The following is a 23,772-nucleotide window of genomic DNA, read 5'->3' on the forward strand; positions in this document are numbered from 1 at the left end:
ATATTCAGTCAGGACCACCATCTTTCTCTTCGTGTTCACTAGAAACTGCTAATCAGGCTTTAGTTGTCATGTTGTGTTGTCAGGTTTTGCAGCTTTGCAGTCGTGCAGCTCTACATTTGCTGTTGTAAATGAAAATTGGGCCTTAATGAAAGCAGTTTTCAGGAGGCGGGGCTGTTCAGGTCACCTGTCAATCACGGAGCCAACACACACAGCCCAAAAAGGAAAGCCAATCCCAGCATCCACTGGGAAAACATCCACGCTGGTCGATTCCACTCCTGATGATCCAGTGTCAACATAACGTGTGAATCCGCCATCAGAAACGTTTTTGTTTGTTTGTTTAGTGGATTGTCAGTCAGAGAGTGTGTGCGTTCATTCAGCGTTCCTTCACTTTGAGTGAAGGTGGGATAATGAGCCAGGCTCCAGCAGCATCATTTGGTCTGTCTGTGCTGAAAGGCCGTCACTGCTAATCTCCCGCCGTCGCTTACCATGTTTTATTTAGCGAGCCACGGCGCCACAATGGACACATGAATAACTTTAGTGTGTATGTTCATGTGGACGAGCTGGAAAAAGCTGCATGTGCCTGCAGACTTTGGAGTTAGATTGTTTTTTTGTCTGGGTGTTGAGACCTGATTTGATCTGATTGGATCAGATTGAAATGGTTCCCACAGAGCCTGCAGGCGTTTAAACACACCAAACTGATGATGGGATTTCAGCCATCCGTGGTTGGAAATACGAAATGAAGCGATTTTGTGAGAAAGCTGACATTTTGGGATTCTGAAGGGTCTCACAGATCAGTGAATGCGCAGCAGCCTCCGTGTAATTCTCCGTGTAAGAAATCACTTTAAAGAACGGCGTTTTATGGACTTGCTTTCCTTAATGACTCTGAGGGGTTTCTGTTTCCTCCTAATCCTCTGACTGATGTTGAAAGTGGACGCTCCGGGCTCTTCATTCTGCTTATCTGACCACCGAAACGTCACTGCTGGCAAATCAGCATGTGTGCTAAATTAACATGTGCAGAGTCACGTTTTTTTTTTTTTGTCTGCTTTCTTTCAGGCTTTTCGGTTTTTTCAGTCTTCTTCCTTTCAAGCTCTTTTTTTCCTGCTTTTCCCGTATTGTCTTAAATTTTTCTTCAAGTTACTTTCATTCCGCTTTGATTTCAGCCTTTTAATCCGTTTTCCTTCAGTTTTTTCAACGTTTATTTTGAGCTTTTTGTTTTAAGCTTTTCGCCTCTCGAGGATTTATTCAAGCTTTCGTTGGAGATTACTCTCTCGGGGGTCTTGCATCCCTCTTTCTGTCTCTAAAGCTCATCTTCTTGCGAGCGTTCTGTCAGTCTTTCATTCACGCTTTCGTTTCCAGCCTCGTGTAGTTCAGCGTTCTTGTCAACTTTCGACTTTCTGTCTGAACTTTCCGCTTTCTTTCGAGCGTTCTGTCGAGCCGTGCGTGTTGCAGGATTTCTTCATGCTTTCTTTTCCATCAATATTTCTGTCAGCTTCATTCTCATCTTTCCAGCATTCTCAGTGTTCAAGGTGTCATTTCCGTAACTTACAGGCCAGTATCTGTGTTGTAAAGAGGACTTGGTGCTGAACACGGTGTCAGCTGTCTTGTTCCTGGAAATAACTAATTAAATTCACTTTTTCTAAGTTGCTTTGGCCAAAGGTTTCCACAGAGTGACTGTAATTTAGTGTAAATCCATTTATTTTAAGCATGACATTCAGGAATCCCTGCTTTATGTGCATGACCAAGTCAGAGACAACATTAATGCATCTTTTATGATCAGAATACATTTTTTTTGGCTGCTCCACATCAAGGACGCTGGGCTGCAGCATCCTGGGAGCTTCACAGGCTGCAGCTGCATCATGGATGCACAAAGTTGTTGCTTTGAATCCGGCACGTCGCCATCTTTTCCGTCACTCTCTGCTGAAAGCCACCAAGCAATTCAAAGTCATTCTTCTGCGAACGGTGGTGGACTGGCGCAGATGTTTGAAGTCCCTCTGAAGCCGGGAGTCTGCGTGTATTCACCAAAGTGTATCACAGCAGCGGCGGCACTGATCTGAGACCTCTAATTAGCTCCCTGCGCTCTCCAGCTCGTAATGACCCTCATTTGTCAGGGAATGTGCAGCTTGTGAGCGATACGACGACAGAATGTGAGTTCAGGTGAAGCAGAAGAAGAGAGCTGAGATTCCCGGGAGGACATTTTGTCTGCCACACAGTGAATTCACGCTTCCTGGCCTGACGAGGGCGCTATAACAAACAGGCCTGAACAGGTCTGACTGGGCAGTGGTGATGCAGAGTTTTGATATTTGATGTGGACACTGTTTTGTGTTTAAATCAGAAAGAATTTCTGTGATGTAACTTACAATTCCTCAGAGAAATTTATGGTACGTGATGAAGTTTCAAAGATATTGTTACCCTTCAGTATTTGCTATCAAAATGCTAGCAAAATAATCATTGTTTCATGTCTGTTAAGGTGGCGAGGTGTTTAAATTGTGTTCTTCAGGAGCAGAAACTCGTTGATCTTGGACTATGGACCAAAAACCCCAGAAAGCATGTTTGCAGAATGTGTTGTCAGACATGTTAATGTGGGACGAAACTCACCTGCTGAGAACCTTTAATCATCATCGCTGCTGTCTGATGAATGTGCTCATAGTTATTGTATGATTTGAGCAACAAAGACCTGCTTCCTGCTCAGACCAGGGCTCAAAATGTACAATCTGTGGTGGAGTCCTGTCAGAAAGCTGCTGGTCAGAGGTCAGATTTGTGCTCACATCTCCTCTGTCCTCTGCCCATACGCCTGGGCAGGCATGGTGTAATTACTTTTGATGATCTGTGCACAGCACTGTGAGGTTTTTATGTTACACGACATCAACGCTTTGTACGCTTAAATCAATAATTCAGATGTGCAGTTTGTGCTGCGGCTTCATCTGTTGCAGCTGCTTTAGAGTTTGTCACCAACTCATTGTTTTCAGGGATTTTCCCAAAGTTCATTTCTATTAGAACAATTTGTTTAGTGTTGGTGCTCAGAAAATGAATTATTATTCAGTTAATTAGACTTAAATAGTGGCCTCCCTTCATAATACAAAGGTATTAGTGTCACACACTGCTACACATGCTAACACACGCCATGCATCCTCCACTTTTGAGCCATCCTGGTCAGTCCTTCCTCTGCGCTGGGCTGCCATCCGACCGGCGCCCGGGGACCCAGTTTTCTTTGTCGTCACCATTGGTCAGGTGGTGATCTTGCATGTTTTTTTAGTGGGGGTATTTTAAGGAGGATACTTCAGGTGAACATGGGGAGAACATGCAACAGAAATGCCCCACTGAAGGCACGGTGGAGGACACGCCCCCGACGTCCCACAGCGCCTCAGGCAGGAATCAAACCCGGGAGGCGACAGTGTTACCACCGATACTTGCAGTACTTACTCTTACAGTCCAGATATGAACATGTTCAGCCTGAGCGCCTCTGTCAATTAGTGATGACAAACCTGTTAAACAGCTGCAGACTGGTGTGTTTTATCTCAGGCTTGTTTGGGTTTTGTGGGAAACTTAGGATAAAACTTTTAATTCTCTAACTGTGGTGAAAATGTGACAGAGCTTTCTGTTCGATGCAGAAACTCAGCTTCGTTTTTCCAGAGCGTGTCAGAGTCGGAGCCGTGATGATGTGGGATCTCTAATTAGTTCCCCTTAGCCTCAAAGTCGTAATGGGCATCATTTAAATAAAAATATATTCAGACAAATCTGTGTGTTTTGAATATATGCTGTGAAACAAAAGCCAAAACACTTCCAGCTTTGAATTATACAGCACTGAGCCATTAAAAGCCACCTGGGAGAGTAATTTGAGTCTCTGTTGTTTAAATGTTTGAAATATCTGGCCGTATAGATTTTATCAGCAGCTGCTGTCCAAAGACAAACTTCCCAGTAAAGAAAGAAACTGAGGCTGACCTGTTTTTCAAACATCAGGTCGGTTCCTGATTCCTGAACACGATCTGAACTCATGAGATAAAACTGAAGCCTCTCTGAAACTCTATAATGCGGCCTCTTGTTTTCATTTCAGGGTCTATCAGGACTCTTCATGCAGCCTCACTCATGTGCCAAATCATGTTAGTCTCCACATCTGGGCCAAACAGGGCCCGGACCCAAAAACACTACAGATGTGAGCACTGCCGAGGTGCTTTGTTAGAGCAGCGATAGCTTCAGATTAGCAAACCGGGCTTTATATCTTGTTCCACAGACATTTTGGATTGACCCCTGCTCCGATAAGCCCCGCTCAGCCCCGATGTGGAAACACGGCGGCTGATTAGTTTATTGAGGGCAGTGAGGCGCGTGGCTGTAATTCACCGAAGAGTTTTATTGCCTATTCTGCTCCGAGTTTATGGAATCTTTTCAATTAGTGCAGTCGCTGCTGTAAACAGACCGGTTGGTCTGTTTCTTGTCAGCTTTATGCACCACCGCCTCGTTACAATCACACAAATACACTTTAAAGAGCCTGATGCTTAAACAGAGGCAGCCTGTGAGGGCAGAGAGCTGCTGGTCCAGGACCAGCTGAGGAAGAGGAGAGCATACTGAGAAATAAACTCCTTCCTTTAACAACTGGTGCTGCTGATATAAGTCTGATGAGGAGCTATTCTTTTCTTATTGCCAACACATCCGATGAAAAGACCGAACAACGATGAACTGACCCTGTTAGTCCTGTGTGAGCATCTGAGGCCTGATTTATCCGATTCCTCTGGGCCGCAGAACACCCCTGTGTCCAAAAACTATTAAAAACACATCAATGAGTGACCCTGTTGCACTGGATGACATGTACCCTCAGCACCATCAACACACACTCTGTAGTGTATTTGACTTCATCTCACATTCACTGTCCTGCTGCCACAAATACTTACAAGTGCACCAAATGTGGATTAATCCGCCGCTGAAAATAGTCCCCGATAATTTCACTATTTCCTCCTGTTAGAGTACGAACTATACATTTGTGGCCTATTCCTGATTAACGCCAGTGTGCTCCAGAGGCTGAAGGCTTAAACGCCATGACGTCACAGCTTGAATCGATCTGGGGACCTTTGTTGGGCCTCTCCGTCACTGCCTGTCACGTCTCCACTGTCTGCAATAAAGACACAAAAATATTGTCTGCGGTGGGAACGAACGTGTGTGTCCACGGCCGTTCAGCCGACTGAAATCTGTTTAGTTTCTCATAACAATTCAGCAGCTTCAGAAGTCTTAGAAGTGCACTTTTGTACCTGAGTTTTATATAACCCATCACAAATCTTAAATGTGTTATTCACATAAAATATTTGTCTTCATTTTGAAATAGTCCTGGTTAACCTGAAGAAGAAAACCTTGAAACGCGGCCATATTTGAGGCTAGTACAAAGACACTTTCAGAGGCAGAGAAGTGGAGGCAGAAACCAAAATCTGTCATTTAACTCAAAGAAAGGACACGAACGTTTGGCTTCGTTTACTTTGACCTGGTCTGAGACATCTCTGTGGTACCTGCTCCCAACCGAGGACAAAAGACATCCTGATTTCATGAATATGTATCTCTGATATATTTATATATCTATGTATTAAAAAGAAAGTATTGCAACCTTACTTTCCCATAAACTCCTGGGAAATGTTGTTTGCACGGTGGCATGGAGCTTTGAGGGTTTAGTCTGTTCTTCCTCGGGTGTAAGCGGCTTTAATTAGTTTCCTATTTCTACTGTAATGAATGAGCTGTGTGTGTGTGTGTGTGTGTGTGTGTGTGTGTGTGTGTGTGTGTGTGTGTGTGTGTGTGTGTGTGTGTGTGTGTGTGTGTTTCATACTGAACAAGCATCAACATGCAGACAACCTCTTCCTCCTCTGAAAGAAGAGAATGAGCTCTTGATATCCACGCAGAGTGGATGCAGTTTCCCTTTAACCTCTCTGTCCCAGTGAGGCAGCAGACTGGTTTTACTGGGGAGCTTCTATGAATTTACACATCTGTCAGCCTCAGCAGAGCCGCTCTCACAGTAAATGAAACCAAAAACTGTCACTGTGAGCTACTTTTACAAAGACTGCTGAACGCTTTGTGTCTCATCGATTAAAGGAGGGCCGCGATTTTGAGTCAATGCACATTTTAGCGTCGCTGTCTGGAGGGAGATTCATTGTGCAAGAGCTGCACAGACCAGCCGAGGAGACGCAAAGCAGCCGCCGCTTCATAACGTACATGGTGAAAAATGTGACTGAGGAACTGATGCTCAGCACGAGCGGCGCATAAAACCGCCTGAATTGGAGTTTCACACAGTCTGGTCATGTGCAGCAGAGAGCGGCGGCTGCTGCAGGGACGCGTAATGTGGCTGGGACAGATTCAATGATTGGAATAAAAACTAAAAACCCCGCAGGTCGTGATTGTTTGCACAATTGTCTCTCTGCAGGCTGGATGTGGTGAAAACATCGCGCTGGTGTCACGGTGTTAAAAGCGCCGTTAGTGATGATGCCTCACCATTAATTGGCTGATGATGAGGCTAGTTATGATGTAATCTCTCTCACTCTCTCTCTCCTGCACACCGCCAGCCCCCTCCCCTCGCTCTCTCGCTCTCTCTCCCGTATCCCCACCTCTTTCTCTGTCTTTCTCTCCTATCCTAACCAACATGGCCGCTAAGTCGGATGGAGCAGCGGTGTCTGTGGAAGATGACAACACGCCCAGGAGCCTCTCGGAGCCGGGGAACCCCGCCGCCCGGCCCCGCTGCAGCGCCGCCGGCGGGAAGCCCTACACCCTGCTGGACTGCTGCTGGGTGCTCTGCGCCCTGCTCGTCTTTTTCTCCGACGCCGCGACCGACCTGTGGCTGGCCGCCGACTACTACCTGAGAGGTGACTACTGGTGGTTCGGCTTGACGCTCGTCTTCGTCGTGGTGCCCTCCGCTGTCGTCCAGGTATTGAGTTTCAGGTGGTTCGTGTACGACTACTCGGATCTGAGCGGCGGGGACGGAACGGCGAGCGGCAGCGGGACCGGCGCGGCGGCGGCGGCGGCAGGCGCGGCAAGCGGAGCGGCCACGGCGGGCGACAGCACTTTAAGCACGAAGGACAGCGACCAGCGCGGTGGGTGCGCGGTGGCGGGGAACGCCGCGAATGCTACCCCGGTTTACACATCCCCTGCCCCGCCTGCGACGGCAGGGAGAGTCGGGGGCCCCCCGAGGTGCTGCACCGTCTGCATGTGGGTCTTTCAAACCGTGCTTCACGTCCTGCAGCTGGGGCAAGTCTGGAGGTAAGACCGCTGGGGCGGTGTGGGGAACAAGAGGGGTGTGCGTGAGCGCGTGTGTGCATACGTGCTGGTGTGTTTAATATGTGCGCGGGGCACATGTGAGCGTTGCATTCCCATCACCATCCTGCTCCGGAGATGTGTGTGCGTGCTCGCTACTTGTGCGCGCGCGTCCATGCCCGTTCATTTGCATGTGCGTGCGCTGCTCCCCCGAAATATTACCTTTCCTTCTCACCCGCCGGTGACAGAAATGTGCAGGTAGGGACCAGGACAGAGTGAGATTCAATGTGCACAAAGCTGAATTTGCAGCCTTCGCTTCCACACTCACAGCAGCCACAGCGAGGAAGCGGAACAACTCTCCCATGAGCCGTTTTGTCCGGCTGCCCTTCTTGTCCTGGTTGTGACAGAATGTGGATGGTTGCATATGGTCGCCTGAGCTCTAACATTCTGTCCCTGGTTGCTCTGTCTGTCATGGTCCTGACATGTTGACAGGAATATAATCAAAGCTCCGTGGCTCAGATCCCGCTGCTCTTCTCCTCTGGCTGCTTGTCATGTTAGTGAATCTTGAAATCTTTTTTTTTCTCCACACTCCTCTAGTTTTGGATGCGAGCATCAGTGAGACAGATAAAATGTAAAATGAGAGGATGCATGGGCAGAACCTTTAAAGGCGCATTCCCGCGCATTCCCCCTCTCCTGTTAGATGTGTGGTTTGCTTTGATGTGAGACTACATGTTGAATATGAAAGTTTCACAACACCCAAACTCTCTAGAAATGTAGATTTTTTGAAAACATCGTGAAGCACAGTTAACAGCTTCAGGTTCACATCTCATTAAGCTGTCAGTTCATCGCAGGTGCGATGAGAAACCGGTCGTTTCGTCGCTGACAATCACGAGAAAATGTCTGTAATGAGAAATAAAATGACAGATTACAGCTTGCTGTACAGAAACATTCACTAATGTTCACTGTGCAAGAATGAAGCTTAAATGCAGCGTCGCGGCTGGAGTCAAGTCCACGAAAATCAAGTGTGAGCGGTTTCCACATCGGAAAATACAGTCACTGTTAAAGATTAAACCAGTGCTTTGCAACAGAAAACTGTTTTGTCAAGATGTCTGTGAGCTCCACCAAAGGGACACTTCCCCTCTAAACGTCTCAGATGTCACGACCCCTTCCACTTGTCTTGTAACACTTTGGAGGGGCCCGACCCCGAGGTTGGGAACCACTGGACCAAAGTGCACCTCAGCCAGGTGCAGCAGAAAAACGTTGCTTACACAGTGATGAACAGTCAGTTCATAATAATAATGTCAGAAAATCCAGTCACAGGGGTTCTCTGTGCAGAATAAGTACTTTTACGATGATACAAGGCCGGTTAAACCTCTGTACTCCTACTTAAGTAGGATTTTGAATGTAGGACTTTTACTTAAAGGAGTATTTTTGCATTAAGGTGCTGGTCCCTTTCTTCACTTTGGCACGCTCCAGTACCTCTGACAGTATGTAGTAGTAGTAGTAGATGTCTTTCTGCATATTTGAAATAGGCGTGTTCACATGGCAACGATGCGCTGGATTATAAGCATCACCTGCACTTGCAATGTTGAAGAATTTTGGCGAGCTGACACGTGAGTGACAGCAGGGAGCCTGATGGCCGGCAGGAAAGCTAGAGCAGAAAGAAGGAAAGACGTCAGCTGGACTTCAGGGTGAGACATGAGACATGAGACTGAGACGAGTCAGCAGTGTAACAGTAGCAGAGAGCGGACAGGGAAGTTGTCCAGTAATGAAAAAACTTTCTCTTACTGGATCTGCTGGTTTCCAGGAGCCCGTCAGCAGGAAGCTTGTTTCTGCTCGTTCTCGTCGTGTAAACGTGGAAAGTTTTGGGGGGAGTTCTTGTGTTTCTGTGACTGATAGGCTGAAACTGCTCTGGTGGTGATTGCAGTGACTTCTACCCTTCAGCCCCCGAACCGTCTGCTGCAGGGCTGCAGCTGACCTCTGACCTCTGAGCCGAGGTAGAGGAAGACAGAAAACCCCATTTTTAAACGATGTTGCTTCCACTAACTGGGATAGAGCATCCACACCAGTGTAATTACATGCAGACTCAGTAATGAGGTGCATCAATGAACAACAATAAGATGCTGAGAGCTGGAGAATGAGAGCGAGCTGGTTTTAATGTGATAGCTGCTGCCGGGAGCGTTGGACAGCGTTCAGCGTGACTCGGATTTGAGTCGGACTCCAGGTTTAAATCTGACGAGCTGCTCAGGAGTTTCACATGCAGCTGATTATTCCAGCTTCAGATTTCCTTCCACTTCCACGAGATTCAGATGGGATCTTCTAAACGGCGTGAGCAGCTAAAAAATCCTTTTTTTCTCCGTTCACGACCGGACAAACATGATTTGTTCGACAAATCAAATCTCGCGGTATGAAACCTGCATGTGGAATACGTTTTAATTCTCAATATCTCAAATAAGCAGCTGAGCAGCGTGAGGAGAAGAAGAGCTGAGAGAAAACTCACTTTGAGGCAAAATGCAGAGGCAAATAGCTGTTTAATGTCAGAGTTTGTTCTTGGTATTAAATGATAGGCTGTGACTTACTTTTATTTATTAAAGACTACTGGAGATCTCAGGGGTTTTGGGTACCTTCTTCAGTTCATTTCATGATTTTGCCCTCCGTGCTGCCTGCTGGTCCGTCACTGACGACAGTCCGTCAGCAGCTTCAGTCGTTGGTTCAGATACTTCAGACAACTTCCTGTATGCTTTAAAGAACCTTGTGTGACTTCCACATGGTTTTGTCGCCTGGCTGCAGGGATTCGCTCCCGTTCAGCCTGATGAGGTCCACCGCTGATGTTGGCCGGTCAGGTCTGGCTCTCAGTCCGTCCCGGAGGGGCTGCATGGGGATGAGCTCGGGGGTCTGAGCGGGCCAGTCGAGTCCTTCCACACCGAGCTGGGAAAAAGCATTTCTTCATGGAGCTGGCTTCTGAAAGTTATTTGTTGTCTCGGTGCCAGAGTTTTTTCCTGAGCCTCGGCGCTGTAAATTAGTTTCAGGAAAGCTGATAAACAGAAGAAGCAGATGCATCTTTAATCTCTGTTTAACCTTTATTCATTCAGAGAAGATGAGCAACGCCGTCTCTGCTGCACAGCCTGCTGCTTTAATATTCAGCTGTTTAGAGTGAACGCTGACCTCACTGACTTTAAGTTCTTCATAGAAATCTTTGAGGGTTTTGGTGCATTTTATGATTTAAAGTCTGATTGGAAAATTAAAGCCGCACTGAAATGAAATTAGCTTCATGAGAAGACTTCTGCAAACATCCACCAGCCCCTTGTTTTTTTTTTAGAATTCAAATCACTGGATTAAGGAAAAATCCCTGTTTTTGCTGACTTTTATCTTTTTCTTTCTTTGTCCTGCATCTCCCTGTCAGCCATTAAAGGATAATCCGTGTAAACACTGATAGAGAAACAGCATCTCGTGGAGATTACAGTCAGTTTTACATCTTATTTTCAGCAGTGGGGTTTTTTCAGTCCTCTGAAACATCAACTTTTGCCGTCAGTCTCATTTTCTCACAATGTTCAGCAACTGTGGGCAAAAATCCACCTCAGAAAAGATGCACAGACAGTATCACAGCATCCTCAGGAGCAGGACAAAGCCCATAATGCACTGCAGTGCGAAGAGAGGCCGAGGCTTGAATCAAGGTCGACTCACCTTTTCTCGACTGGAGCCTCTCCACGCTCTGCCGTTGATATCGCTTTCTCCATCTACGTTTAAAATCCACAGCTGAAAAGCAGCAAGGTCACATCTCTTTATCTGTGGCTTGTTGAGAGGCATTCTGGGAATTGTAGGAAATGTCTAACTGAGGCTGAAGCAGATGAAGCACTTTGAGAGGATGATGGTTCGCCCGAGATGTGATTTTAGCTCATTATCGCAAAGTAGCCGTCATAAACTGTAAGAGGATTAATTGATGTTTTATTTTAAAGGTTTTCAACTGATTACAAATAAACTTGTCAGTCAGTAAATTACATCCACCGAGCTGAAGCTAATGCAGCCGAACACAACAGGCCTGCAGTAAATCCTCCCTTCATGAAGGTCGTGTTGTTCGGAGAGGAGCTGATTCAACTTTATGATCATTTTGGAGGCTGTAGTCTGTGCTGCTGCTGAACTGCAATGTATTATACAGAGAGCTCTTTCTTTTATTCAGCTTATTGATATAAATGAGGTGGACAAAATATCAGAGACACCTGTGAGTATTACACAGTGCAGTTCAAGAGCACCACAAACTGAAGAGGAGGGGAGGATTTATTGTAATGCATCAGACTGCATTCACTACGTGCAGCTCATAAACTGCTAATTGACTGTAGATTTAAAGTGACCTTTATTAACCTCTATTGTTAATCAATACAAATGAGTAGACTAGCTATCTGGCTGAAATGAGCTCAGTTTTAACTGCTGATGTAAACAAAAGCGTTGGATGTTTTAGCTAATTACTCATTTTTAACTCCTCAGTTTCACCAGCGTTTAACCACTCTTCCTCATTCCTCCTGTCTTATGTGAAAGCAGTGGACAGCAGCAGAGGACAGCAGACATATGGCACCCCTTCCCTGGATTTTCCAGTTTATGATTAAATGTCCCCCGACCTGATGGTGGCGCGAGACGGTTCAGACATCATGAGTTTGCTTTTCATCACAGTGACTGTCATGTTTCTAATATAAACTGAAGCAACTTTAAAGTCCTTTTCTACCAAATCCTGCTGTCCAACCAAGACAAGTTAGCTTGCAGGCAGGAACAAGAGTCATTGCTGCCCTCTGGTGGTCGGGAGTATCAATAACTTCTGTCACTACAGCGGTAATGAAACGATGATCGATAAATTATGACAGCTGTCCCACACTGAGGCACAGCAACACTTAAATAATAAAGCAATGTGTGCATTAATAACGACATAAGCACACATTTAAAAGTAACTAATTACTTACTATGCAGTAATTGCTCAAGTAATTTAACTAATTGCTAATTTTCAGTAACTTGCACAACAATGTTTACGTTATGTTTCGGCACCATCCTCATCTGTTCTTTGTGCTAAATGCTAATTAGCGAATGTTAGCATGCTAACATCATAAATTCTGGTGCTTTTGTTGTTATTTGTCTCTGTATTTGACGATCTTTGTGTTTTTTATGGCCAGTAAGCAAGTCAGACGTTCCTCTTTTCCTGCTTTAAAAGGCTTTTGAAGAAATCTCTTCAAACAGTCGGAAAGCCTGTGAGGGAGACAGAGCGTGGACAGATGGACAGACAGGTGCAGAGACCAGTAAAGCGTCATCTTCTGTCCTGCCTGGTCTTCAATGGTCGGCCAGCGTTGCAGTTTTCAGGACAATCCAATTGGTTCCTGTCCGTGCCAGACCAGATCAATCAATCCCAGAGAGAAGTAATTGAATGGGTTCCAAATGGTCACTCAGCTCAGGTGGTCTGACTGTTAGTTGTGTCCATCCGGCCGTGGCTATTAATCAGCCCGAGTGGCTAACTGGCAGCCTCAGCGTGGCTCAATATGCTGAATCATTCAAGTGTGTGTGTGTGTGTGTGTGTGTGTGTGTGTGTGTGTGTGTGTGTGTGTTTTGAAGGGCGTCACCTCACTGTTCATTCATAAATGAAGCGACTCTCAGTGATTATTGCTCTTACTTTTCATTTTAATTTCGGGGGCTGTCACTCAGTGTCTCTTTAGGTGGCGCCTCCCCGGGGAAACGAGCCGTTGGCAGCCATGTTGAAAAAATGACAATAAAAGCAAAAATGTCTGCAGGTCCTAATCTCAGATCTTTTGCCTTCATGATATGGTGCCATCTATAGACGAGTAAACCAGAACTTTGGCCTGTTTTCACCCCTGAACTTCCTTTCCCTCCTTTGTATCAGGAGGTTTTGGACACAGGCATGCGTCCCCCTCATCGTCTCTTCTTCTGCTTATCTGTCCCTGTCTGTCTTAGCATCAGCACCTTTCTCTGAGCCGTGATCTGCTGCGAAGGCTGCCATGACAAACAGTTTGATGATGTTCTGTTGATGCTCCAGCTCGTCTGCACAGCTGAAGTCTCAGACTGACGCTCAGCAGACATTCATGATCATGACCCCTCTCGGACCGTGTCCCTAATCCCTTCACGCTAACGCTGAGGACAAATATACTAATAATAATAGACTAAACTCTTGTCTACTAAACGGTAGAAATAATCTGCTTAATTTTTGATGGATGCTGCGATCCCACAAAGGAAACGCCTCATTTTTCCTTTGTGACAGACGCTTTTCGCTGCTCGCAGCCGCAAAAAAAGAAAAAAAAAATGGAGCAAACAGCGATGAGACAGCTAAAGTAAGAAAAAGAAGAGAACAGTAAATATGAAGTCTTTTGAAAACGTTTCACCTGCAGTGTGACTGATGTGCGTCTGTGCACATACGGCATCATTACTACCTTCTGTTATGTGAAGCACCCACTTGGTGCATGTGAGTCTTTCCTCATACAGACACAAACAAACTTTATATTAGTATTTATTATCGGACACAATGGAAAGTACTCAATTTCTTACCTGCAAAAATGATGAACTGTCTGTATTCTTTTGAATGGAAATAGGACACTGTCTTTGTCCAGCTTATTTTTGGGAGGTCAGAGATGACATCATAATTAGGGGGAGTTTCCTGACTGCTAATTGGCTGCTGATGCGACTCACCTGAGGAGGACAGCAGAGATCGTGACGATGTGGAGTTTGTGCTGTGCTGAAACGATGACGTCAAAGTGCAGAGCTGCTTTTGGGGAATTCGTGTTGGACTCTTGGAACTCTTTGGTTTTTCATCTTGTGTCTGTAATGAAGTAAAGAGCGCGTCGGTCCAACGTCAGGAGGTAAAAGCAGCTGCAGCAGGCGGGAGCAGGAAGTGGACGGTAGGTGTGCTTTAGTTTCTAGGTTTAAACGCAGTCTTGTATCACATTCAAGTCACAACGGCACGCTGCTGATATTGCAGAATATTAATAGAAGTAAAACCTTGACAAATCTGTCGGGTTATCACGTAAATGCAGCGTCAGACGTTCAGATCTGAGCGGGGACGTTCGCTGCATGTCCAAATAAAGGCCAACGAGCCATCAGTGCCATCATGGACTGGAAGCGAAAGCTGCCTCTTCGCCTGGTTGAGGATGTAGTTCGGTGTTTAACAGTAAATAGCGGCTGATCCTTCACCTTTTTTTTATCCCTCAGGTCTTTAATTACTGGGTGTCTTGGTAAGGTCGTGAGCTCTGACAGAGCTGAGGAGGCTTCTTTACGTTTCCATCCTTCTTTTGCCCTCAAGCTGTGATCCTGCAGCATCCTGCAGGGAAATGAATGAGAGATTCATGAGAGTCATTCAGAAACACAGACGGACGGTGTGGTAGACATAGAGAGACATATGGAAGACTTTATGTCCCTGCAGTCAAAGTCTTCACATTGGAGCTTAATTCCAAACATAATTTAACGTAATCTTTGGTCTTAAGTGAAATGTTGGAATTGAACCAACATCAGTAACTGTGAGTATTTTAGTGTTTGAGGGTTCCTTTGTATGAACTTCCTCTTTTTTTACAGCAGAAAATCAAAATTCTGGCCACTTAATAATAATTATACCATTTATAAATGGAATAAAGGAAAGCCAACAGAATTGAATCCACATCTGTTTGGAAAACTGACTGATGGCTTCAGTCGTTTTTGAAGGAAAGACGTTGATTTGAACATTTAATTTAATTTAATTTAAGCTTAATAACTACTAAACAAGTGATTCACATGCATAAAAACAGACCAGTTTTAGCCGTGTGACGTCATTTCATGCGCTCAGCGAATAATGGAGAAGTTAATCAGCAGGTTGACTGATGATGAGAATGATTTTTAGTTCTGCATGATTTTATGAATTTAATAAATCAGCTGATAATAAATCAGCTATCGTTATCTTTGCATCACACGTAACATAAATAAACAGTGTTGATAAGCTTCACTTCTTTTTCTTTGCTTTTTTTGTACTTCAGTGCTACGAAATTCAAAATGCAAATGTGAAATAACAAACTGAACTCAGCCTTCGCCGAGCGATCAACGTGAGCTCCTTCTGGGCTCCCGTAGTAACGGTGGTCTGTGAGCCCTGAGTGGAGTCTGTCAGGCAGTGTGCTGTATCTGTCCCCGAGAGCTGAAGGCTGATTGGCCAGCCTTTGTACCTGGCTGGCGAGCGGCTCCGCTGTTGGTGTCTGTGTGTTTGGGTTGTCTCTGGCTCATGGTGGCCTCCAGCAGGTGAAGGAAAGGTGTCTCTTTAAGGATTTAAAATTCCAGCGCTGTGAATACACGCAGGTTTATGTAAGATTCAATAGAGTTATTGATTATGAATAAAAATATGCCTGGAGGGAAGGTTTGATGATCCACAGCCTTCTGCCCACCTGTCTGTCTGCCTGTCTCACTGTCTGTCTGTCTTCCCCTCAGTCCGTGTCTCTGACAGATGTTCTGTCTCTCTGTATGCTCTCCTGTCTGTCGGTCCATCAGACTGCGCTGAATAATTCACTGCAGCCCTTGAGGGAGCTGTCAATCACATTTCCAGTGTGTGTGTGTGTGTGTGTGTGTGTGTGTGTGTGTGTGTGTGTGTGTGTGTGTGTGTGTGTGTGTGTGTGTGTGTTTGAAGGCACGTAGCATTTCCTGTATCTGTCTCTGTCACACGCTCACTCTCTCTCTTTCTCTGCTTTTGCTTTAGTTGTTCACCTAAAATCAGCAGAGGCATGGGGGTGGGGTGGGGGTGGGGGTGGGTGGAGGATGTTACATTTAAAAGTTTGAGAAGTCTGACACATGCCTCTCATCCCGCCGGCAGCATCCTCGCAACATGTTTGTGTGTCTGTGTGCTGTATGTAGGGCAGTCAGTGTGTGTGTGTGTGTGTGTGTGTGTGTGTGTGTGTGTGTCTGCAGTGATGCATGTTAGCTGCATGCTCCCTGCAGGTGGGCACGTACAGTAGGTGACATGTCAGCAAAATGCACCCCGCCCTTGTTAAGCAGCCGTCTCCGCCCTCTGGTAGCAGACAGGGTCAGAGGGCTTGTTCAGTTGTGTTTGTTAGACTCCATGACGGCGACCCTGATCTGACCTATCAGCAGTCTGACCATTGATGAATCCACGGAGCTGTCCGTGGTGCTGGAGGAGCAGGCCGAGGAGCTTCATGACACCCTTTAGTGAGAGGATCATAGAGGCACACTGTGCCCGTAGTATTCCTGTAATAATCTTATGGTATTTCTATGAACATTCAGTAGAATTTGTGCTGCTAAAATACTCCCCCAGAGCCAAATAGCAGTTTTTACTGTCGGGTTATGGTTAATATTAAGTTGCATTAGGGTTTGGGCTACCCGCCACCCCCCCACCCCCCCCTCCCATTTTAACAACTCACCAACTGTTCATACACACACATATTAAAGTACGTGCAGCTGTGTGTAGATACTTAATTCACTGATATAAAATGAAAGCATGCACACATAACCAGCATATCTGTGGTCACACTGTCGCCTCACAGATAGAAGGTCCCGGGTTCGATTCCCGCCTGGGGCGCTGCGGGTGTCTCCTCTCCATGCCTTCTGTGCCTGCTGCCCCTTATCTCGAGGAAAGGGGCCTTTCTGTGTGGAGTTTGCACGTTCTCCCCGTGTTCACCCTCCATAAAAAATGAAACCCCCCTCTAGAAAACATGCATGAAGATCATGGTGATGAAAAAGGAACTGGGTCCCCGGGCACCAGTCGGCCGGCAGCCCACCGCTCCTGGTCTGCCACGGAGGAAGGACGACCAGGATGGGTTAATGTGGAGGAAGGATTTCACCAAGCATGGCGTGTGTGCATGTGCATGTAGTGTGATAAAAGGAGGGGTGTCTTTCTAATGCACCAGAGCTTTTATCTATCATTTCGGTCCTGCGAGCAGCGAACATCACGCCGGTTCCAAACCCGAACCTGCACCCGTTAAAGTGGCAGACTGTGATGTTCTAGATCAGAATTAAATATAGATCCGATCCCAAACAGAAGCCTACGCGCTAATTAATTCATTGTGAAATAAAAGCCCATTTTGACTGTTAATTGTCATTTCATAACATATCAGCAGCTTTTTGTTTCGCGACCGTGACGTGCAGCATAATTCATGCGAATCCCCCGAAACCGTCGGTGAGGCCGAACAGCCTGTTTGTGTGGTTTGACTGAGCAGAAGCAGCGACTTTCTAATCTAGAAAAGTCGAACATGTCTCAGTGTTTGGTCGTTTGCAGAACTGTGCAAAGCTAAATGAAAGCATTTAAAACGTTCCTGAGAAGTCAGACGTCGCTAACTTTATGCAGTGAAATGTCTTAGCTGTTTTTGATAGATGCATAGAATCCACGTAATCCTGCCTGGACTGGCTGGACCACAGCGTTCAGCGTATAAACATCCTCGGCAGAGTTTTCAGCCTCTTGAACAGCGAACCACCTCGCGGCTTCCTCCCAGTCTCAGAGCTGCAGTAATGACCTAGTTTCTCCTCAGGGATCGGGAAAGTTGATCTTGTTTTACAGCCCTTTGCTCCAAATTAACTGCTCAGTCAGAATATCTCCACTCTGCCATTTGAATTAGACCATTATCAGCTGATGGATTGGGAAAAGCAGCCTGTATCTTAACGTTTTTGCTGGTGAATGGAGGGTTTTATGGTTTGAGTCAGTAACAGCCAGGCGGAGGGAAAGTAGCTGCTTCCCTCCTGAGGGCTCCTACGTGCTTTTTTTCCCCACACATCTATTTGCTCGTGCATGTGCAGCTGCAAACCTCAGCAATTACTGTAGATAACTGTGAACCCTGGCTGATGATTGGCGGCCGGTCTGTTCAGTTGGTGGTCAGATATCTTAATATCATTTTATCTCCTTCTCAGTGGGTTCCAATTTGAGCATCTATTTTAGAACATGTCAAGTCTGATTCATTTATATAGCTCCATGTCACAGATTTGTCTCCATGGGTTTTACACTCTACACCGCACACGACACCCTTTATCATCAGATCCTCAAACTCAATAAGGAAAAACTCCTGAGAAAAGGGTTTAACAGGAAGAAACAATGTGAGAAACCTCAGAGAGCCGCAGAGGAGACATCCCTCTTCCAGGAAAAACATGCAGCAGCAACAATGTGCAGGTTTATGCAGTTTTAAATCAACAGGTCCTCTAATTAAATAATGTTGTATAGTGCATAAGCATAAGAGTCGCCTCTGAACGTGTGGCTGTATGAGCGGTGATGCGTTCACTTACTGCTGTACATGCTTAAATGCGTTTAAACTGTGATGGCTGTCTCGTTGGCATCCTGCTCATTTGTCCGCAGCACAGTAACAACTCATACTGACGTAAGATAAGAAAAGGTAAGATAGACTTTCCACAATGGGGGAAATTCACGTTACAGCAGCAAGACAGAGTGCAAGAAGTCAGAGACAAAAGAAGTGTTATATACCCTTCGGTAATTTACAGTATATACACACGTAGGTCATTTAAAGATGACGACTGCACATGAAAAACAGGAAAAATGTGAGATGTGATCAGGTTATCAGTACAACTTGCATTTGAGTGGATGTTATTGTGCACTGTTGTACAGTCTGATGGCTGTGGGCAGGAATGACCTGGTGGCGCTCCTTCCTGCACTGGGGATGTAAAAGTCTGGTGCTGAAGGAGCTGCTCAGGGTCCTCAGTGTGGTGCAGGGGGTGGGAGGAGTTGTCCATGATGGATGTCAGCTCGGCTAACGTCCTTCTGTCCATCACCTCCTCGATGGAGTCCAGTGGGCAGCCCAGGACAGAGCTGGCTCTTAACCACTTTGTTCAGTCTCTTCCTGTCTCTGTCCGTGCTGCCCCCTCCCCAGCACACTATGGCATAAAACACTGCAGAGGCCACCACAGTGTCATAGAAAGTCTGGAGTAGAGCCCTGCACACACCAAAGGACCTCAGTCTCCTCAGCAGGTGTAGGCGACTCTGGCCCTTCCTGTACAGGGCGTTCATATCGTCTGTCCAGTCCAGTTTATTGTTGAGGTGAACACTCAGGTACTTACATGATCCAACATGTCAATGAGCAAGCCCTGGATGTCCACCGGTGTGTGAGGGGAAGGTTTCCTTTGGAAACCAATAACCATCTCCCTGGTCTTGCTGGTGTTTAGGATCAGGTGGTTCTGCTGACACCAGTCCACGAAGTCCGTGATGACCCCCCTGTACTCCTGCTCATTCTCCTCTGACGCACAGCCAACAATGGCACTGTCATCAGAGTTAAGTCAGTGAGTAAGTCAGTTAATCAGTGATATCCTTTTAGTCTTATTGGTCCATCCAGACTCCACCAGTAGTATCAGCTAAACGGCAGTGAAATATGGGCTATCGGTGTTATTGAGGCGTAAAGTTCAGGCCGCAGGACCTTTTCCTCTCTTTCCATGTCTGTGCAGTCGGTTTTGGGATTTAGCAGTTTTATGTTTAACCTCCGTGTTCTCCTCGTGGTGAGATGAAGAGCAGAAGCCTGGTGATGGAGGCATGGATGTGCGTAGATGATAGATACAGATACATTAAAGATATGGTGTAATCTGGGACACGACATGGACTCGGGCCTGCACACGGTTTGTTAGTTTATCTCTGTGTGCGCTTCAGTGATGCATGTTATTAGCATGCACCCTGCAGGTGTGCAAACACGCACACGCAGACACACGGGTTTTTCCTCCTCTTTTGGTCTCTCGTTCATACAAATACATTCAGACACGTTCTCCTCGAGTGTGTGAACTTTATGTTCCAAGCCCAGAGGAACAGTTGTATCGCTGTGGATTCTGGTTTTCTCTCTCTGAGCTCTCTGAACTCACACACTCTCTGATCTGTCTCTCTGGATTTTCCTTTGTGTGTGTGTGTGTGTGTGTGTGTGTGTGTGTGTGTGTGTGTGTGTGTGTGTGTGTGTGTGTGTGAAAGAGAGAGAGAGAGAGAGTGAGAGTGAGGAAATTCCTCCACATGTGAGGACCAGGCGAAGGCACGTTTTAGGGCCTGAGACTTAAATTCAGGGTTCCACTTCCAGATTTTGGTCGCAGTTTTTTTGACATTTTATCATAATTTCCATTTTCCTTCTCATTTGATTGCTCTAATCAAAGCTTTTGTTCATTATGTGAACACTTACGGTAAACATTTCCGTCCAGCAATTGCTACATTTTATTTTCAAATGGATGTTTTCAGGCTGCTTTTGACATGGGATGTCGACTACATGGTGCACTACATACAAGATAAACATGTGGGAACACTGTTGATATGCAGCTGAAACCATGTCGTAAGACTCCCCTGAGTTCATTTTTCAAAAGTTCATTCCTGTTTTGAGGAATAAGAGCCGATGAAGGTAGCTTTCATGCTCCTGCTGTTTTTCTAAATGAAAATTTGCTTCCTCCAGCTGCACAGCTTTGCCCCTCAGCCCCTCACACACTGAAGTGATGATGCACTGATGTCAAACACAGTTACCATAACCACTCTGGACCTGCAAAATACTGCTCAATACCACACAACTCCTGATACTTCATGAGGCTCTCAGGAATCTGACTTAGTTATATGCAGGCTGAAAACAGGCCTTTTTAGACTGTCAGCAGCATTAGCATCATTTGTAGTCACTCACGTTTTAGCTCTGGTTTGGTCGCTACTATTTCTGGAGAAAACATCCACCTTTTAGTTGCTAAATGTTCCACTTTCTTCACCAGCTATTCGCATCTTTTTCCATCTGAGGTTTAGTGCAGAGCAAGTAGTGCAGACGAGGTTTATTAGACGTGTTCTGATTAAAACCGCAGGTTGCTGGTTGTCAGTCATACGACCAAAACAATGAGCTAAAAAAGCTCCACAGCTGAAGGACACGGTGCAGAGTTGATGATATTTCTCTGTGAAGTCGTCACTACAAGCAGCATCTTTCACATCACACATCCATTTGATCCATTGTATATAGACACATTTTCATTGCTGGAGTTTTAATTTCATATTTTCTTGCAGACACAGATATGAAAAAGTAAAATTCAACACCAAAAATTTTATTCTAGTGGTTTAAAAAGTTTCAGCCCTGGTTTAGGAAACGCTGCCATGGCGGCTGCCAGTTCACTAAAGTCTAAAATGAGCATGAGCACAGGTGGCCACCGAAGAAGTGTGAGAAAAGAAAAGGAAAACACATGCAGGAAGTCATCAACACACATCAACAGAAATATCAAGAGGACATTACTGTCCCGCCCACAGCCTTTGATTGATAGGCGCCGTCTGTGGAATCCAGCGAGGAAACATCGCAGCATCGTGCATCCAGCAGGCAGCGCAGAGACAAAATTGGACCAGATGTCCTGGAGCAGGCGTACGTATAGATTCATATACAGCACAAACAGTTGCAGTTCATTTCAATGCTGCTAATCCACCGTCTCGCCCAGACAGGTACCATCTGAACATCACAATGAGCCTCACAGCAGCTGCTCCGAATCACAGTTTGAACCATTCTGTTGCATTTTCTGGCTAATTGCATATCGCTCTCGGCCTGCTGTGTCCTTCTTTTCAGCAGCGTAGTAGACTGAGAAATAACTGAGCATTCTGCAGCCTGTTAAACTTAACCTGTGGAACCCTGAACTATCTGTTAGGCTGCAGAAGCTCACATTTCTCAATGAAACATGAGCGCGATCTGATGTAACAGCACCAGCTACATTCAGCGTTTTTCTACACGCAGCCTGAGATCCTGACTCGTGTTCGGCCCCCGAGTCTTTGAGCGCATTCTTAACAGCCAGAACAACCTCACGCAGATGAATAAGATGGTGATCTCATTTTGCATGACGACTGTGTAAGAGTTTAGAAGGAAGAAAACCATCTGTTGTGTCTCGCTGTAGATGGAGCGTCCACAGAGACTCTTAAGTTTTCATTTTAAGTAACATGTTTGAATCTGACTGCGACTGTCGAGTAAGAAAAGATTCAGATTCTAGGATCACCGCTTCAACTGCAAAGAGTAAAGTACGATAATCTTTGCCAGAGAGAGTCTCTATATGACCTTACATATTAAGCTCTGAACATGGCAGTGAAGGTCAGTCCGGCCACCACTTTTGGGCAGACTGAAATATCTAAACTAAAACTATTGGATGGATCGACATGATATTTGGTTCAGACATTGAATGCTTGAATCCTTGTGACTTGGGTGATCCTCTGAGACGTTCATGCTCACCTTACCAATAAATAGAAATCTCTTTGGTGATCTTCTGACTCTTCATCCATTAATGAGCAAATCAGGAACGATGGCAGTGATTCAGAGAAAACACACATATATATAACATATCATACTAATACATAGATGAGGTCTGACGGTATGAATATATTATAGGTTTAGAAAGGTTTCCCAGGAACATTACAGGTACCAGCGTGTCTCTATGGTCGCTTTCACACCAGAGCTGTTTGGTCTGCTTTAAACGGACCGGAGTTCATTTCCTCGGATAGTCCGCTTCGTTTGGGCAGGTGTGAAAGCTCAATGCGAACTCTGGTCCGCCTGAAAATGTGGGTCTCGGTTCGCTTGCAAGTTAACCCTGGTTCGGTTCGTATGCAGTGTGAAAGCTCACCGGACCAAACACAGGGCCAAATGTACGAAGTGACGCTATACGCAGTGCATACGCATGCTAAAACACAACGTATCTCATCTGTATTTATAATATAGCTTGATTCTGCATCTCTATTTACAGCTCATTAGTCCTTACGTGAATGTTTACTGTTGCTATGGCAACAAGTGACCGCTGACATTAGCAGTTGCTAGCTAGCTTAGCTCAATTGTCTGAAGAACAATAGCCCATAAATTCACAATTTGGCATATTTAAACAAAATCAAATCACAGCTACCAACCGTCACAGTCCTTAAACTCTGAGCTCATCTGTTGTCCCACGTTAGATCGTCAAAGTTAGAAAAATAACAGAATCAATCCCTGACGAGCTACGATAGCGTTAGCTACAGTTGCGTTCACTGTTGTTTTTCCGGGCCGGGAGGGAGGGTTTTCCCTTCCTACTCTGTCCAATCAGCGAGCGCCCCTTTCAACCATGTGATGCTGCTCAGAAAGTTCGGCGCGCTTTAGAAATCACAGCGTGAAAGCAGAACTGAAACAAGCGATAAATGCAACAATGCTGCGACTTTCAGCTCCCCAGTCGAACAGAGTCCGTCTGGTCAGGTGTGAAAACGACCTTTGATCCTAATTCTGAGGCACGTTTTTGTAATTTCACCAACTATTGGAGATGAACTTTGCATACAAATTTTATGTCATGCAACAGGATGATGACTCACTAGTGTGTGACAGGAGTCTGGGGAAGAGCCTTCACATGCTGGACTGGACTGGACTGGACTGGACTGGACTGGACTGGACTGGACTGGACTGGACTGGACTGGTCTGCACAGAGCCAAACTCTTGTGGTTAGTTTCTTCTGATCACATGTTTATCTTGTTGTTTCCAGCACCTACATCGCTGAAGTACATGGTGCTCACAAAGCGTCTCTTCACAGACGTGTTTGAATCAATGAACAAATCAGAAATGGTGGCAGCGACTCAGAAACATAAAATATCTAACGTATTGTACCAATAGTTGGAGAAGGCGCTAACGGCAG

General features: G+C 45.7%; 1 protein-coding gene across 1 annotated transcript in view; it reads left to right on the forward strand.

Moving 5' to 3' along the window:
* The first annotated feature begins 6,607 nt into the window (after positions 1-6,607).
* Positions 6,608-23,772, forward strand: part of LOC139334807 (XK-related protein 7-like) — a 67,028-nt gene continuing 49,863 nt past the window's right edge. Inside the window, exon 1 of the mRNA XM_070967992.1 lies at positions 6,608-7,221. Within this exon, the coding sequence (XP_070824093.1) occupies positions 6,608-7,221 (614 nt within the window). The remainder of the gene's footprint in view (positions 7,222-23,772) is intronic.

The sequence above is a fragment of the Chaetodon trifascialis genome, chromosome 8, assembly GCF_039877785.1.
Source record: "Chaetodon trifascialis isolate fChaTrf1 chromosome 8, fChaTrf1.hap1, whole genome shotgun sequence".
Lineage (NCBI taxonomy): Eukaryota > Metazoa > Chordata > Actinopteri > Chaetodontiformes > Chaetodontidae > Chaetodon > Chaetodon trifascialis.